The 19,887-nt window shown below is 31.6% G+C and overlaps 1 protein-coding gene across 1 annotated transcript in view; it reads right to left on the bottom strand.

The window, feature by feature from the left end:
• Positions 1 to 19,887, bottom strand: part of LOC128997755 (guanine nucleotide-binding protein G(i) subunit alpha) — a 51,985-nt gene that overhangs the window by 25,589 nt on the left and 6,509 nt on the right. The window contains exons 3-4 of the mRNA XM_054423417.1: positions 17,926 to 18,212; positions 10,106 to 10,200 (exon numbers count right to left, since the gene is read on the bottom strand). Of these exons, the coding sequence (XP_054279392.1) occupies positions 10,106 to 10,200; positions 17,926 to 18,212 (382 nt within the window). The remainder of the gene's footprint in view (positions 1 to 10,105; positions 10,201 to 17,925; positions 18,213 to 19,887) is intronic.

Below are 19,887 nucleotides of genomic sequence, written 5' to 3'. Positions count from 1 at the left end.
TAATTTTATATTACATCTATTCCTTACATTTTCCATTGTTTTACCAAATACAGAATTATTCATTAACTTAAAGAAGTCTTTTTCAAAGTCTGATTTTGATTGAGCTCTTAATTTTGTGTTCAGTTTTATATATTTTTCCATATAGTTATCTTGATCAAATGCTATTACTCGATTTACTCTTTTTAATTCTAGACCTTGTTTTAGGTAATATTTTAAGTTTCTTGAATGAACCACATAGTCTTTTTTATCAAATAATGTAGTACAAAGCTTATTATTATAATGTTCAGGAGCTAATGGTAAATCCTTGTGATTATCATGTAATTCCTTTGGATATTCTAAATCAACATCTAATATATAGCCATAATCAACATTTTCATCTAATTCTAATATAGTTTCTTTCCATTCATTAGTTGTATATACATTTGGATTCATCCATTTAATATCTTTGTATGGTAGTTTTTGACTTAAGGCCCATCCATATAAATTGTTTGCATCTACATATAACATGTAATTTTCAGGTTTATTAGGGTCATAATTTTTGGTATATTTGTTATTTGCTTTACAATACCTTGTAACACATTGAGAAATTCCACCTCTTATACCTTTTTCAATCATCAAATACATATCATAATCGCTTATCAATTCTAATTCTATTTTTGTTAATTTTAACATAGAGTCCCATGCTAATGATGGTGATGTTAAATAATGTGCAGGATCTAATTGATAGTTCTTTAAACAAACTGATCTAAAATTTTCAAATATATCAGCTAATAACATCACATCTTGAATATTGTACAAATCAGAATAATTTCCTAATGTTTTAACTTTTAATTTATTCCAAACTTTTAGATAGTATTTATAATCATCATCACTAATATTTTCATCAGTTAAAGAACTATAAAACTGTGCTTTATCTAATATTTTATCATAATCTAATTTTTCAATATCATCTATAAACTCATAAGGAAATATACCTTTCGAAGATAATATTTCAAATGTTTCATCATCTTTTTTAATTATATCAATGTTTTTTATAAATTTAGTCAAGTGTTTAAATTCTTTCAGATTTTTAGCTAACTTATCAATTGATGAGGCCATAAATCTAAACGTATCTACAAATGAGAATTTTACAAATTTTCTAGGTTTATCATCTTCAAATTCATAACCATATCCTGAATTAACTGAATAATTTATATATTTTTCATCAGTATTTGCTATTAAATCAATTTTACCATATTTTTTAGCTAATTCTTTAATAAACAAATGTGTATCATAGTTTGAACTATTATGACAAAACACAGGTATATTTTGTGGAAATTTTAGATTTAAATTACAACTTGAATGTGCTGCACCTCTAAATTTTCCTGTTAAATGACAGTGATCTCTTACCTTTCGTCTTGTGTCATTATCAAAACCAATAGTTTCACAAATATGACAAACACTTGCTTTATGATATTCAATTTCTTCATTTTTAGTTAAACTCATAGGCTTTTTGTTTTTCGAATTATATTTTTTAGCTATATACTTTGAAATCTCATCTAAGTATTCAAATAATTTATTTGGTACATTTTTCAACTCTTCATCTGTTTTTGCTCTATAACAAATTGGTTTATATATTTTATTAGTCACTCTAGAAACTAAATAAATTGTGAATCCATAAGGTATATGTTTCTGAATTTTATTTGTATATGAGTTATTTGGATTATTTTCACAAGTATTAATCTTTTTCAGAATGCTTTCAAAATCCATATAAATTACAAAAGGATGTTCAAGTTTTTTATAATAATTTTCAAATTTAACAGTTTCACCAGAAAATGGCATAATTGGTCGACAAGGTTCAAGAGATTTACAAATTATTAAATGATTATTCAAATCACTATTTTTATAAAAATGTGTCAAACATCGTCTACAAATATATAGTTTATGACCATCTTTTGAAACTTGGTTAGAAACTAATTTACTTAAATCAGTTATTAATATATAATGTGAGTTGTCACCATCTTTATAATACAACAAATCAATGTCTAATTTTGCATCATAATTTTCAGATATTTGTAATGGAACAATCTTTTCATCTTCATCAATTCTATAAACATTAATTGACATGGATGGATAGTTATATTTAGGATCAAATGATCTTTTTTCAAACAATTTTATGTCTTTTAATGTTATTGGATAATCAAAACCTTTAAAAATTTCATCATTTATATAACTCTGATACTGTTTAACCCTATCTGGATGATCTAATTTTCTATTTTTATATTTATCAATCGCACATCTAATTGCATAAATGAAGCAATATTCATCTTTATTTTTAAAATTTATACAACTCTTCTTGTTTTTGATTTTATTTGGTAGTTCAATATATGAACCAGCATTTAATGAATTAACTTTATACAATTTGAGATTTAATTCTAAACATCTACTTAATGACCAACCACTACCATTTGATGGTTGATTCAAATTTTCTCTTAATATTAATTTTTTAAACTGATCATTTATAAATTCATTAATATTTAAGATATCTGAACTCCTAAGAGCAAAATACATTGTACTGGTTTGATTTTCACCACTAACCAATTTTCTCTGATATTCACATGTTAAAGCTAATTGTCCTTTTATATTTTTAAATTTTTGTTTTTCAATTAATTTTTGAATTTCACTTCTTTGTGATTCTAAATAATCAGATATATCCAAACCATCATTTGAATTTGTTAGAATATATTCTTGAAAATAACCTTTTAATGAAGAAGCTTCTTGAATATTTATTATATTTTCTTTTAGAATTGGTTTATTTTTAAGATGATCAGTCAATAATTCAGTCAATTCCTTTCTAGTTTTATTTACAATTTTAATATTATTTTTAACAGCTAAATCTTGAATAAATTTCAATGATCTATATTTTAAATTATTAGGATTTTGTTTAATTTTATTTAGTCTTTTAATCAGTTCATTTCTTACTAAATTTGTATAGTTTCTAACAGATAGTTTGTTAGCAATTTCCTTTAATTTTTCTTCTTTAAATAAAGAATAGTTTGTTGGATCATATGACTTTTTTATTTCTTTTAATTGATCTAGATTTTTGTTTTTATAATCATTAATATAATTTTGTTTACACCATATTTTTAAATTATTAACTTCATTTTCATATTTTATTTTATTTTCTAAATGTTTCTTTGAGTTGTAATGTCTTGCATAGTTTTTAGAATATATATTTTTAATACAATAAGGACATAATATATTTTCATTTCGTCTTTCCATTTAGATGAGAAAAAATTCCTTTATTTAATAAAAATAATTTTTACTTAGAAAATATGTTTTTATAAAATATAAGTAATATACCCAAATTAATGATTAATTTATTTTTTCTAGAGTATTTTTTTTATAAAATTAGTAATCAACTAGTCAATTTATATTTTCTAGAGTATTTGTTTTCAATAAAACTTTTATAAACTAGTTTATTAATTCATCTTATTTGTTATATTTTCTTTATGAATTTTAGTTTCTAAATGTTTTGAATAGTTATTGACCCATTTAATACTTCTTCCACATTCACACATTTGTGGTTTTAAAAACATATGTCTAATACATTCAATACAAATTGCCAACTTTTTATCTTTACTATAGTAATTTTTATGAAAATTTGATATGTCTTTAATTTCTTTACAATTCAAACACTCTTTTTGATTTATTTCAATTACTTTAATATTATCAAATAATTCCTTTTTATAACTTTTATAACATTCTTTACAATAATAATATAAACCATCTTTTGCTGATTTCATTTTTGAAAATTCAGATACATCTTTATATAAATTACACCTTATACATTTTTTCTCCATTTATATAGTATAAAATTTTACAAATTAGTTTTCTTCAATTCATAATCATAAAAACTACCAATTATATCTTCATCATTCAAGTCTTTAATACTATATGTAACAGGATTTGTATTATTAATTCTAGAAACAGCAAATATTTCTCTTGACCAATTGTTTTTATATTTATTTGAAAAAGTTGATTTTTTGTTTCCTATTCTAACTCTATCATTTATTTTAAATTTAGATTTTGTAATTATTTTTGGTGGGATATATTTAAAAACTGTATCTAATAAATCATTTTCATTTTCTTTATTTACATCAGTTGGTTTCATTTTAATTGTTGAATGATATGAATTATTATATTCTTTAACTATTTTTTGAAGAATATCAATCCATCTAAAATTTTTATTAATTTCAAATAGAACTTTCATTTTTTCATTTTGAGTCCTGTTATATCTTTCAATAATACTTGATTTTTCTTCATTTTCTGTATGATACAATTTAATATTATACTTTTTTAAAACTCCATTAAATTCTTTATTTATAAATTCTAGTCCTTTATCTGTATGTAATAAGTTTGGTGATTTATGACCAATTTTTAATGCATCTTTTATAATTTGTTCAAATGCTATAGATACACATTTTGCATCTTTTTTCTTTAAAGGTTTTGACCAAACATATTTAGAAAATGTATCAATAACATTCAACATATATTTATAACCATCATTTTCTTTTTCATAACTTTTCATAATGATCAAATCAGCTGCCCATAAATCATCAATACCTAATGTAACTATCTTTCTTTTTAGAAATTTTTTTCTTATTGGAGCATGAATTTCTTTAGCTTCAATTATTTGATCTTTTTTATTTAATTCCTTTTTTATTATTGGTTTAATTTCTTTTTTAATTATTTTACTTTTATTTGTTTTACATATTGAACACTTGGTAGCAATTCTAAACAAACCATTCTTCATTTCAACAATTTCTGGATTAATATTTTTAGTTTTCTTCTTACATTTATGACACTGAATAAGTTCTTCCATTTAGATATAAAAATTTTATATATAAATGTATGTATGTTATAGATGTCATAATTTTAATAACTTTACAATTATTGAAAATTGTATAGGATGTAATATATGTAAAAAAATTATTTCTGAAAAAAAGATTAATAGACGAAAGAATAAGAACAAACATCTTATAAATATTTTAAGAGAATTTAATCATTTTCAACCATATCGTACACAACAATTAATCAATGAAATCTATACATTATGTATTTTAGACAATAGTTTTGAAATAACACCTAAAAATATAAAATTATTCTTAAAACAAAGAAATTATACAAACTGGATATTTTACTATCAATTCTTAAACAAAATATTCAATATTGATTTTGAATTAAATTTTGAAGATAAAAGAAATATTACAGTAATTTTTAATGCATATTTCAGTTTTACAAAAAAAAATATATCATTTAAGAAACTATTACCAATGATTTTTAAACTTTTAGATATGGATTTTTATATAAAACCAGATTTTGATGATAATTTTTTAAAATTCTTAAAACATTTATCAACTTTAAATGATCCATGCATAATATATCAACATAATGGTTTTTCTGATAACATAAGTGATACATCAGATATTATTTAAAAATAAAATATTCATCTATCACACAACAGTTCTAACAAACTGTTGTGTGATATTTAAAATTCTTTTCATTTATTTCAATTATTAACTGTTTAAAATTTTTATAATTATTTTTGTAATAAATGGATCTACTAGAAGAGATTAATAATATAGGAGAATGTAAATTCAAAGAATATAAACCAATAAAAAGTTTAGAATTGAATACAAAATATAAAATAGAAAAATTTGATAAAGTTAAAGATAAATATGGACCAACAGTTATTGTTGAATTAGAAAAATGTAAAGTTCATTTGCCTCATAGATTTATTAATATATTTGATGAAAAAACAATTAAAGAATTAAATAAAAAAGATTTAAACTTAATTATTACTGAAATTAAAACATTCAAAGATAAAGAAACTGTTTTAGTTAAATTTGTATAAAAACTACTCATTAAATTTTAAAATTTTACTTGTTTTTAAAAACATTTTGTTTTGTACTCAATTTTACGGAAAATATAGACATATTCATGAAAATTTCATCAAAATTATATACTTTTTCTAGAAAAATATGAAAATGTTAGAAATTGGCCTAAAAGAGGCAAAAATTTAACATATTAGTATTGAAAAACAACAAATTTCATTAAATTATTAAAGTCTTCCTTTTTTGGTCTAGGATTGGTACATTACTATCTACTTCTATATATATATCTATATATATATATATATATATACATATATAAAAATTTGAACGAATGGTGTTTTTGGCCTCTGGGGACATCAAAATGAAAAAGTAAATCGGTCCCGGGCCTAAGTCTTACCATGAGACCTACGGTAATAGCTACTTCCCTATAGGGAAATTCGCTAAAAAGGCCATAATTTAGGGCCATAAAAAGGCCATAAGAGTTTGAACTGACACTGTACCTCGTACTTCTTGTCGTCTTCAGTCACTCCTCAGCATACTTGGGAATAACGAATAGAAATTCTATCGAATAGAAATAGCTATATACTATAGCTATATACTAAGCTTTATTATAGCTATATTCATTAGTTTTTTTGGCTAACTTCTATTTTATTCGTTTCTTTTTAAATTAACTAACTAATAACTTCTATCAGTTACTTTTTACGGGACTAACTAATAACTAACTAATAACTTTAGTTAGAATTTTCAACTAACTTCCCAATTATGCGGAAGCATCTCAAATACTGGTTATTTATTTCACGTGTCAGTTTGGGTTGCGTGCGGCCGTGAGAGGTCAGTGCCCTTGTAGACAAACAACGCGGGGGGTGGGGAAAGAGAAAGTCAAAGTCCAGTTGCTTTGGAATGCAGTGGGCCTGTGGAAGGGTAGTGACGGCCATTATCAACACCCCAAGCACTGATGGGTGGGAAGGGGAAATGTTTGTTTGGTGATTGATATATCATCTCAAGTGTCAAAACATTGTCTTTAGTTGATGTTCATTATCTGACAAGTTTTATGTCATTTGTTTATGTTGTAGTAATGTAAAATGTGAGGTGTTTGATTTGTTCAAGAGATAAAAAATAGAGCTTATAAGCCTACAAATATTTTCAGTCTTACTACGATTAATTAAGTAGTAAAGTCAATTCATTTTTGTTAGACATCCACTTATCCTCAATTTAGTCTACAAAACTTTTTAATTTGGACGATCAATCTATAAAATGTCCACAATAAGCTTCAATCAATATAAAACTCATGATCCATAACATCTGTTATCTGACAACCGTTATTGCATTAAGTCACTGGGTTCGTGGAACGTTGCAACTATAATTACGGGATGGTGTAATAACGCATCAACTCGTGCGGTGCATCGTCGAAAAATACAAATCTCCTTGGCCTTTCCTTTAGATTTTTAGTTCAATGTCAGTGTATATTGTTTTGCACTACAACACTTAATGTTTTTGAACAGTCGTAATTATCCCTTTGGTTAGTAAGAAATCATACAATGCCAATGTATTATACAAGCAATTTTCAATAGCATTGAAATTGGAGGAAATCGTAGGAGCCATTTTTTAAATCATATCTTGCGCAATCTTTACTCATATTATAGTATATATTAGTAACCAAGATGTGACATTAAAAAATACTTTAAAACAACTGCCCAACGAACAACTAATTTCTACTAAAACTAACTTTATTTTCTATCAGTTAGTTTTTCAACTAACTAATAACTTCTAACTAGTTAGAATTTTTGACTAACTTTCCCAACTATGCTCCTCCTCAGTTCCCTATCCATAGAATAGTAATTTTTGAGAAAGCTCCTTTGTATATGGGTAGGAAGCTATTCAACCACCTCCCTAACCAAATCAAATTTACAGAAAAGATGGATATTTAAAAAAAAACTACTTAGGGAACATTTGGAACTACTTTGTCCTTATTCAGTTGATGATTTTTTTTTGTAACTAACGTCACTCTTTTTGTTGTATTTTAAACTTCTGACCTTATTTTTTAATATATTACTAACTACAATGAAATAAAATATATAATATCATGTATTTTGTTGTGAAAAACTGACGTGTCATATGTTTACTGATGATGTATCACAATTATGTAAATTCTATGTGACAAATAAACATTTCATTTCATTTCATTTCATTATAGGGCCCAGGTATCTTCATTAATGACTCATACTACTCCATTTCACCACATATTAGTAGCAGAGCATGGTTACGATCCACGGAACTCTGGGTTATGGGCCTAGCATGCTTCCACTGTAAATCGCCACAGCATTTTTTAAGTAAACAGTTTCGAATAAAAACTATATACAATTCCAGGACAAAACTTACAAAAAATACCTGGCTCGATACCTGTTTGAACACAACGGGTAAAGAAAAAGTGGCAAAATACGATATTGTCCGGTCTAAGCAAGGCACCCATCTCGAAACTTGTTTTTTTTAGCTACTGCTTCCTAGAGAGTGTCTGCATCTTGGAAGTGACGTCTTGTTTTCTACCAGTCTTGGAGGGAGTAGAGGGGGGAGTGAGAGCCAGCTGAGAGGGGGGTGGATCATAACTCCTCCTCCTCCAAGGTCACCTGTAGCAGCTGCCTCAGCACCTACACTGGGCTTGTTGTGGTTGTGTTTCTTCATACGGGGAGCACCAGAACCCACATTTGAGTTGGAGCCGTTTTGCCGTTTGTAGTTGACATTTCTCTTGACTGAGGGATCGATGGGCCTCCAACCCTCCCTCATTCAAGAGAAATGTCATCTACAAACGGCATCTTAGTTGGGTACATTATCGACAGAGTATTGTGAATAAATTTTACCTACAGTATCATATAACATATCTTTACTACTACTCATCAAAGTCGTCATGATATTGCAATGGATTTAAACATGATAGCCCAAACTTGTTTGAATAAACGTAGGTATACAGGTTTGTACCAAATTTCATCAAAATCTGATCATTTTTGCTCGAGTTATCATGCTAACGGACACACACACACATATATATATACATATATAAAATGCATTTGAACGCATGGTGTTTTTGGCCTCTAGGGACCTCAAAACAACTCTATAGGAAATTTGCTAAAACAACGTTGTTTAATTATTGAACTGTTTTGTCATTGCTAATTATTAATACTGATGTTACATAAGAATAAAAAATTACATATATAATAAAATGAGACCCTTGCATACAACAGCAAATGCACATTATTCATTCAAGTACAATTCACAACAGTCTGTACAGTGTACCATGTACTAAATGAACTACAGAATGTTAAACATGTTCTATATAAAGCGGCAAATTCAAATACAAGAACCATAATATACGTAAATTGTTTCCATTGTTGCAGCGCGTAAAAAAGCCAGAGTCCTGTGAAATAAATTTACTGTACTATCTATATTAAGCACTATAGGCAACAAACCGTTACTAGCTATAAATCATTTTAGAGCTTAAATTATGTACTACAACTTATACATGAAACATTTTGTCGTGTGACCTCATATAAAAGATCTACAAGGTTAAAAGATTCATAAAATTAATTCCTAAAAATTCATTTTTTATGTTTACATAATTTTTGTGACGAAACTATCAATTTTAGGCTAACATGGTAAATACAATTTTTGTGGAAAATCTTATCGCAAAAAGGATTAACAAAAGATTGAATTGTTATACTAAACGTTTTTAAGTTTCTAAGAGATTATAAATTTATCTAAAAAAAGGGGATGAGGGGAAAGCATAAGGGAGAGGAGTGGGGACTTTTGGGAAAACACTCATCTCAACATGGTCTAACAGCGTAGAAAAATCCAGCTTTCCCAAAATTACTTCCGACATCTGCCTTATTTATATCTTTATTGACTGGGCTAATAGTAAAAATTAAAACACCCAACACACCAGATATACTCTTTAGTACAATATTATTTATCTACCTCCAAAACTTCCTCCAACCAGTCACCACAACACAAAATTTCTAATAACTAGGCCTATATCCTCTTTCTACAAACTCCTTTATAAATTAGTCTTTTTGTACACTGTGCTTTAATTGAGCAAATTCTTAGATTAGTGAATTTTAAATTGAATCGATTTAAATTCAATTAGTTTACTATATAGATTACGATTGTAACAGTCACATATATTGTTTGAATTAAGACAACAATTTTACAAGAACATTTATAAAATTTATTTCAGTTACCTGAGAGGGCTACACAGAATATGATGGCAGTGACTCCTTCAAAACAATGGATCCATTTTTTTCTCTCTGATCGTTGACCTCCTACATCGAACATTCTGGAAAAAATTGTTTAGTTTTGTGAGTTTAAACTATATCAAATGAAAGCAAAAAATAAGAATTTTACAACTGGATGGCAACAAAAATATAAGTATGCGGTATTCAGAATCTTTTATATGAAGCTGTGAAAGTAAGTTTCAACAATGGGCTGCAAAGTATTTTAATTTTCAATATATTTAGAATATATAAGGGTAAAATTTTAGTGCATTTCCTATTTGTACCCATAGTAGGCCATATGCCGTGAGCTTAAGAAAAAGAAGAACCAAAGTTGGTGAACCTTCTTAGAAAAGATTCAAAAATGTAGGCAAAACAATTTTTTTTTTCAAAACTAAAAAATATATATGTAAATTTAGGCTTCAAGTTATTAAATCAGTTTGAAATTTAAAGTTTAAATGTAAATAGGTGGCCACCTTGAAACAAAGTCTCTTAACAAATAATTTAACTTTCTATTGTCTCGCGTAATTGTCTTTTAAGAAAACTAAAATCCCAGGGGACGTCTGACTATCTTAAACTAGCCTACTTTGGTTTGTTTCATTGCCATTTGAGCTATGGCTTGGTCCTATGGAGCCATGCTCCGAACACTACTAGAGCTCTGATTATGCAGAAGACTGCTGTAAGAATTTTATCTTCGAGTTTCGAGTGGTAGACGATATCATGCCAGACCACTTTTTGAACAGCTCGGCATTCTCACGATACATAGCCAATACATACTGGACTGCCTCCTTCTTTTGAAAGCTGACCCTAGGCTCCCTCATATTACACGAAACCAACTCCACAATTACAACCTGCGCTCTGCAAGGAATGTTGATGTCCCGAGGTGTAGGCTCTCCAAGACCAAAGACTGCTTTCCAGTATTAGCACACAAGCTCTATAATATACTCACTGCCCCTCAATATTAAAGAACTACTTCTTGAACCTTTTAAAGTCAAACTAAAACAATGGCTGAGTAGAAAGTGTTTCTATTCTATCTGGAACGTTTGGGGTGTAATGATTGAAATAAAATCACCATTTGGGGAATTAAATAAAACCCGGCCGACTACATGGTTATGGTTTGCTGGAATCTTGAGGACTGGAGAGTAAGGGAACTTTTGGATCGGCGGTTAAACGTGGAGGGAAAAGTGGCGTGATGGGTTGTAGCCAATCCAGGAGCTTTATTGAAATCGTACGATATGACGTCACAGTCGCCTGATCGTAGTCAGGACACAAATGCAAAACATATTGCCAACTCTTTATAACACAAATCTAAATATCGTAAAAATGGCAACATTATGGTATATTATTGTATACACTACATTTCCTCCCCTTTAAGTTTAGAATTATTTTTTCTTAAAATACGCCATTTTTATCAACACATCAAACCAATTGAATAATCATTAAATAACCTAAAACAAAAACACTTTTTATGAAACAATATTGTATGATTCAATCAAATAATACAAAACAATAAACATTAAAACAAGCAACCTTGATAAAATTGGAAACAAAACGCAGAAATAAATATTTATAAATTCAACCTTTCAGGAGGTTTTATTTCTCTGGCAGATCGCCTCAATTGCAGGCAGATTGTTTGGGTCGATCAGCTGATCGTACAGGTGATGGAAAGGTTACGTCCGGTGGAGTAAGTCTTTACTGTTTTTACAGAATTTTCCGCCTGGCCATTACTAGCGGGAAAATAAGGTGGTGTAAGCGTATGCCTAACCCCATTAGCTTTAAGAAACTTGCTAAATTCACAGGATGTGAAAGGAGGGCCATTGTCTGTGACACACTGTTCCGGAATTCCAAACCTTGCAAACATAGGTCTCAATTTATTTATGACTACTTTGGCAGATGTGGAACTGACCTCCTCTACTTCTATCCATTTACTATAAGCATCAACTACAACCATATACAACTTTGAATTAAAAGGGGCTAAAAAATCTATGTGTAACCGTTGCCACGCTGACTTTGGGTATTCCCATACATGTAAATATGGCCTTGACGGGTTTTGACGTTCCATGAGACATAGCGAGCAACTATTGGCAAGTTCTTCTATGTCTTTATCTATTGAAGGCCAATATAGATAAGAACGGGCTAGAGCCTTCATTTTGACTATCCCTAAATGTCCACAATGCTGTTCTTGTAAAAGTCCCATTTTATACATTTTTGGAATGACAACCCGATAACCCCACATTAATATGCCATGCTCAATAGTTAGTTCGCTCCGCCTTATGAAATAAGGTCGTACTCTTAATTTGCCTCATTAGGCCAGCCGTACAAGACATAGCCAAATACCTTACTTAACTCAGTTTTTTTTGTGTTTACCTCTTAATATCAACAAAATTAATTGGAATAACTCCCTCCACAAAAAATTGCAAATAGGTTCCTACATAAGGATTTTCCTCATACAGTTCGTTAACATGTTTAGCTTGCAAAGGTAAGCGAGATAAACAATCTGCAGAAACATTTCCCTGAGAGGAAACATACTGTATGTTAAAATCATAGCTGGCTAAAAATAAAGCATACCTCTGTAATCTGCTAGCGGCAAAAGCCGGAAGTCCCTTTTTAGGGCCAAAAATTGACAACAATGGTTTGTGGTCTGTTACTAGTGTGAATTTTTTACCAAACAAATACTGACATCTTTTAACAGCAAACACAATAGCTAAAGCTTCTTTGTCTATTACAGAGTAGTTTGATTCGGCTTTAGACAATGTCCTTGACGCAAAACAAATAGGTTTTTCCGATCCATCTGATTGCGTTTGACTTAACACACTTCCAACCCCGTAGGCTGAACTATCAGTAGCTAACCTCAAAGGTAAATTTGGGTCATAATGCGCCAAAATAGGAGCTGAAACTACATTACTCTTAATTAATTGAAACGCTTTGTCACACGATAAATTCCATTCAAATGGAGTGTCCTTTCTGAGTAAATGATACAGTGGGGATACAATGGTAGACATACTTGGCACAAATTTAGAATAATAATTAACCAAACCTAGAAAAGCTTTTAACTGAGTTACATTGGTAGGCACTGGGGCGTTTACAATAGCTTCAATTTTACTAGGAGATATGTCTAGTTCTTGTTTACTTAAAATGTACCCTAAATACTCAACATATTTACAGAAAAACTGACATTTATTTTGACTTACTGTTAAACCATGATTCTTTAAAGTTTCACACACTTGAATCAACCTCTCTAGGTGCTGTTTGTCATCAGTTCCTGTTACCAAAATATCGTCTAGGAAGCAAACGCCGGGAATGTGAGCTAAAATGCGTTCCATTATACTCTGAAATATTCCCGGGGCGGATGCTACACCATATGGAACGCGATTGTAAATATACAATCCTTTAGATGTACTTATTGTACAATACTTCTTTGATTCCTCGTCTAACCTTACCTGAGTGTGCCTGAGATCGATTTTTGAAAACGTCTCCCCTTTTTGTAAATTATTAAAAATGTCCTCAATCCTTGGAATTGGGTGGCGATTGACTACTAAATAGGGGTTGAGCGTTACTTTAAAATCGCCACATATTCTTATACTTCCGTCCTTTTTCAAAATAGGCACAATTGGAGTTCCCCATTCACTGTTGCTAACTTGAGTTAAAATCCCATTATTTACTAACCGATCAATCTCAGACTCCACTTTACTTTTGATCGAAAATGGTATAGGTCTGGGTTTGAAAAACTCAGGCAAACAAACACGGCACAACAGGAACAGTTCCATCTAGGAATGCCAGAGCGCATTTTAGTGGCGGGACGGAAATTTTCTGTCCAAGTATGCCAGTGGGTTGGTAAAAATTGAGATTTGAGTGAACTCTGTATTGTTATTGCATTCGTATTGTTAACCCTTTTAGTGCTACAGCGTCGCTGCCAGCGACGATGTATTTTTACACTAAAGTGCGAGCGTCGCTCACAGCGACTATTCGTATTTCGTATAGTACGCATTGTTGCCATGGATGCATTGGCTGGTTAATGCGTCAGTATGTTCCAAAAGCTTCAAATTATCGATCGCCGGTTCATTTCGCTCTTTTACTGTTGCTAGCGGTCAGCTGTTTACATTTCAATTCTTTGTTTCTTTGTGCGCAGTGACGCTTTGATTGACGACGGATAACATTACGTTTTGCGCTGTTTGTTTTGAAACAAAGTTATTTACTTATTTGTGTATAAAGTTTTGTTTTCTAGTTAGTTTGTGCTCTTTTTTTAGTTTTGTATATTTAGATTTTGTGTAGTTTTGCGAGTTAGGCCTATTTATAAAACGAGTTGTTGTAAAGTGGATCATGAAACAATGGATCGTGATAACTTTGCCGGGGGCGAGGAAAGGCTTCGTGCCTTGATCAGTGATATCTCTTCAAATGACACTGGGACACTAACAATTGACCAGTTTTAGTGACCAACTGACACAGAATATTTCCGATTTTGAAGAGGAGGATGACGACGTACCTACGACAGATGAAGACGAACCTGATTCGCCAAGTGAACCTGACGATACTGACAAAGACATGGATTACATACCATCTTCTGAGGACGACAGTGCAGACGAATCTATCGACAGTGGGCCTACACAAGAATTTGTGTCGTCAGCGCCCAAAAAGCGAAAACCATCCAGGTTAGAGCAAATTATTTCCAAGCGTAGACGAAATCCTCACCATTCTCCTCCTATAAGTCCTATTAGGAATGTTCAATCCACCACTTTTGAGGAGGAGATGGTAGATGAACCTGACGAAATATTGAACCCGACCGCATATCCAGACCCTATTGCCATGGTAGGCCTAGATGAACCTAACCAAATTGTGAACCCGCCCATACAGCCAGACCCTATTGCCATGGTAGGCCTAGATGAACCTAACCAAATAGTGAACCCGCCCATACAGCTAGACCCTATTGCACATGAAAACCCAATTCCAGGTAATGTACCGGATGGAGACATTTGGGAAGAAATTGGACCTGATGTTGATTTCCCACTTCGTCCAGTAACATACCATGAACTTCCAGGACCAAAGCATATGCCACCACCAGATTCCCCCCCAGTTTCATATTTCAATTTGTTTTTCACAACTTTGCTTCTAAACAGCATTGTTAGAGAAACAAATAGATATGCATCACAATGTTTGGAGCGTTCTGAGTTCAGTGATAACTCTAGAACCAAGAAGTGGTTACCGACTTGCGTTCCAGAGATCAAAGGTTTTATTGCTTGCATTTTCAATATGGGCATAATTAGAAAGCCAACAATATACTCCTACTGGTCCACTATCCCCGGAATGGCTACACCGTGGTTTCCACAAATGTTTACAAGAGATAGGTTTCAACTGTTGTTACGGTTTTTCCATCTGGTGAACAACGATGTCATTGCCCGAAGAAGACCTGATCCATGTGCAAAGTTCCAGCCTCTTGTAGACCACGCAAACGTCTTATTTCGCCACTATTATACTCCACATGAGCAGCTTTCGGTTGACGAGTCTCTCATCGGAACTAAGTCACATACAGTATTACAACAGTACTTACCTAAAAAACAACATCACAGATGGGGAGTGAAGGTGTGGATGTTGTGTGACTCCGTAACAAATTATGTGTTGGGTTTTTTTGTATATAAAGGTGCACGTGTCCCATCTGAAGAAAAACAGGAGCAAAAGGAATTCGGCCAAGGATTTGTTGTAGTAAAAAAACTTCTCACCTTAGGTAATTACCTAAATAAAGGGTTTCATGTCTTTACAGATAACTTTTTTGCTTCCATCCCCCTTGCATCTCGATTGTATGAGCTTGGAACATACTACACCGCAACCATTCGATCCAATCGTAAGGGCCTACCTGACGCAGTAAAATCAAAATTTGGTGTTGGTGTTACGAGATTTTTCAAAAAAGGGTTTCTTCTTTTGTGTGGGTTTAGAGATAAAAAAACTAAAAAAAAAAAACAGGTATTGTTGATTTCCACTGCATCTCAGGCAACAACCAGTGAAGTCAGGCGTAGAGTTAGGAGGCAGGTAGGGGAAGAAGTTGTCAACAAGCCAGATGTCATTTTGGAATACAATAAATATATGGGGGGAATAGATATCTCTGACATGATGGTGTATGCATATATGGATGAGCATAGGACTGTTAAAGTTTGGAAGAAAGTAGTTTTTAGTCTATTCTTGCGCATGATTTTGAACGCATATATATTATACAAGGAAAATGTCAAACAGAACAACGTAAATCCTATGACCCGTATCAAATTCATACAGTCATTGGTACACGACCTTGGTAAGGAATGGATCCTTACCAAACAACAAACCCTACCTGCTCAACCACAACCTCAAGGTGGACCTGCTAACCTTTTTGGGGTAAAAAAGTTACCAGGAAGAAAATTGCGGATCTGCAAGGTATGCAGCACTGAGAATAGCAAACACCGATCAGCATTTGTGTGTGTGCGCTGTGACAAAGGACTAGGCCTACATCCAGAGTGCATCCAGCACCATAGGTGTTGATAAACATAAAAGACTAATGAACTAAGTGAAGACTTGTAAATATGTAAATACATTTTTAGTTGCATAGGATAAAACAACTTTTAGACATGGATAATTTGACCGTCCGTTACCATGGAAACTGAAATGACCTGGCCTACTCAAAATGGTAAGATTTTTTCTTCTAATATTTAGTTGTTTTTTTAGTTTATTAGCCTGTCTTTGCTAAGTTGTCAATCACAATACCCCCCTTAGCAATGAATTATATCTGTATTTGTACCAATATGTAATTATGTAAATATGTGCCAATTACCACTTTGTGTTTTTTTTTAGAAAAAAAAAGTTTAGACACATAGGGTGACAATTTTTTCACCAAAATATTCATGAAATAATGCTTTTTGTAATAAAAGCAAAATAAAAATATTGGTACATTATCTAACTAGTTTTATTTCATGTAAAACTTAGAAAATAAAATGTCGGTAAATCAAATTTATCATTTCATCATAGATCTTTTCATGGCAATACACCTATATCACTAACAAAATTACTAAAATCCTTTACCAAATTTAGTTATGTGATAAATAAAGTCACATTATTCAACTATATTGACAAATGGGGTAGTTATAAAACATTTTGATGATGCTTCGGGTTTTCCGTAAAATGTCATGACATTTGTTTTATGTTCTAAAAAACATTGTATGATGTGTAAATGCATAATTTTTTTATCAAAATGATCACAATAGTATTCTTTTTACAGTGGTAAAACATATGACCATTTAAAAAAAAATCCTACAGAACTTATTTCATTTCAAACTATTTTTTTTTTTTTTGTAAAATGAGATTTTATTATTTTGTAAAATACATTTTTTTGGTGAACCTAAAATGTAACAGATGAAGCAATATTGTTTAGTGCATTCATTTTTGTAAAAAAACAAAAAAAAACTGTTAAAAAATATAAATAAATAAGGGAGATAAGAGTTTTTTTCTAAAAGCTTGCTTATTTGGTCAAAATCCTCTAGCACTTTCCATCATGTCACTGTCAGCGACGCTGTAGCACTAAAAGGGTTAACTTGGATGGCTTTCGATTTGTTTTCCACATTAACTATTATCAGCATGTTTACATAAAAATAGTGTTTATTTTTAATGGGACATTTATGTCTGATCAAACTTGTGAAGGGGAAATGGTGATTATACAGAGCTCGTGTTTAAGTTGCTACAGTAGTTATCTCTTATTGGAGTTAGATGTATACATCCAAAAGTGCCTTAACTTCCTACAACAAATTCATCATAATATTTATCAATACACTTACTTGAAATGGAGACCTTTAAAAGTGAAGTGGGTTTCAATAATTCCTGTGGTTTTCACTCTTGTTCGTAACACATCTTGTTGGGTTGGAATGTAGTTGGGCTGTGCGATTCTGTCCAAGGCATTCAGATAGTAGGCAGCAGAGTCATTGAGTTGATATTCTCTGGAGCGAGAGAAGCAAAGTTCCACTCCAGGGTCTTGCCAGAGCTTCTTCATCAGCATGACCAGCTCTGGAGTCAGTTCCCCCTCCTCAGCAGCACTTGCGAGGGTAAAAAACTGGCGTGCAGCATCCTGCACAACATTTACCTTATAAAATTCTTACTGATAAATAAATAAAGACTTAAAGTGCGCGACTAGTGGAAGGAGATGAGGGAAATTAACAAACTTTAAAATTGAGTACTTAAACTAGAGGTGTGCAAGGCGAGCGTGAGACTTTTTTAGGAAAGAAACTAGAGCCTAGAATGCCATTATGACTTTAATCCATGATCGCACTATCATAATCAACTTTGTAACGAAAGCACAGACATTCTGGTTATTTTCTGATGACATCATCAGCCTGTGATATTGGCAACATCTCCATTTCCTCCCTTGATAATAGTGACATTGTAAATATCTCCTGCAGTCGCAGCTAAATCATCAATGTCTCGGGAGACATGGTGAATTTTCATCCGTACAACCTTTGAAGACGCTATCTGCGATCAAGAGAATAAAAATTCGACTAAGCTCCATTTTCTGACTGATGCTCTTCCGAGTTTCTGAGTGATTGCTCTTGGTCACTAAATCTTTTAGAGTTGGCTCAGGTGGAAAATAATGCCGCTTGCACAACCCCTATAAGCGTATTCCCACAGTTTAAAAATAAAATTGTCATGGGAAAATTATTTACATTACACTAAATGCAATGGCGCTAATGAACTGAACAATACAGACAGCCAGTAACATAAAAGTTATTATTACATCAATATCTCAGGCAGCCTTATTACTGAAAGGTTGGAAGCTGATTGCTCTAAAAGTTGTTATCAAAGCAAAAACAAAATACCCCGCCGCAGCAAACCTGCAGACTAAGCGAATTTCCATTTGCCTAATTGGATTTACCTAACTAAAATGTCTCCTTAAAAACATCACATTTATTCCCTATTTAAATAACATTAGTTTAACGAGTACTTAGGTTTGCTGCAACAGGGAGGGTAAAAAGGGGTTTGTTTTTTGTAAAATGTTACAGTTTAGTATGAAATGAATGCATTTTCCAAATTTGATCAAAATATGTTCATAAACAAGCAAACAACAACAGTTAACTTATTCTCAATAAGAATAACATGGGAATTTTAGAATTACAGATTTTTGGAATTTTCTCCGCAACCATTTGGCGCATAATAACGCTTCAATATACTAAATTATTTGCTTTTTTAAGCTCTACAAAATGGTTTGAAAAGTAATTGCTAAATTTGAAGTTTTTAGGGTCAAAAAATGGAAAACCCAATTTTTACCCCATAAAACCCGTCATATAGGTACACCTGTTCTAATAGTCCGATCATGCTGGTTCGCAAACTCGTTCGAATAGACGTATGTTTTACGTTTATACCAAGTTTCATCAAAATCGGATGATTTTTGCTCGAGTTATCGCGCTAACGGACATATATATATATATATGAATTTAAACTGATGGTGTTACCCTGATGGTGTTATCCTTGGGGAGCACAGAAGGAGCCTCCCCGAAGATTGTGACCATTACACGCTATGAACGACATCACAATCGGGCGCACCCCGGGCAACGCTGACATGTCAGCGGCAAATCCTTATACAACCGGACGACTTCGAAAAATGAATCTGCCTTAACGGTCTTTTTCAAGACCATTGGTTACAACGTCGCGGACCTGTTTCCTTCCCTTTCAATAACATTTAAGGATTGCAGACCTCAAGCTAGTGTCGTCATTTGATTATATTTATGATCCATACCGTTTCTGTTCTA

This window comes from Macrosteles quadrilineatus, unplaced genomic scaffold, assembly GCF_028750875.1.
Source record: "Macrosteles quadrilineatus isolate MER2022 unplaced genomic scaffold, UCM_ALF_1.0 Scaffold_7__1_contigs__length_78375512, whole genome shotgun sequence".
Lineage (NCBI taxonomy): Eukaryota > Metazoa > Arthropoda > Insecta > Hemiptera > Cicadellidae > Macrosteles > Macrosteles quadrilineatus.
This window is presented reverse-complemented; position numbering and strand designations above follow the sequence as displayed.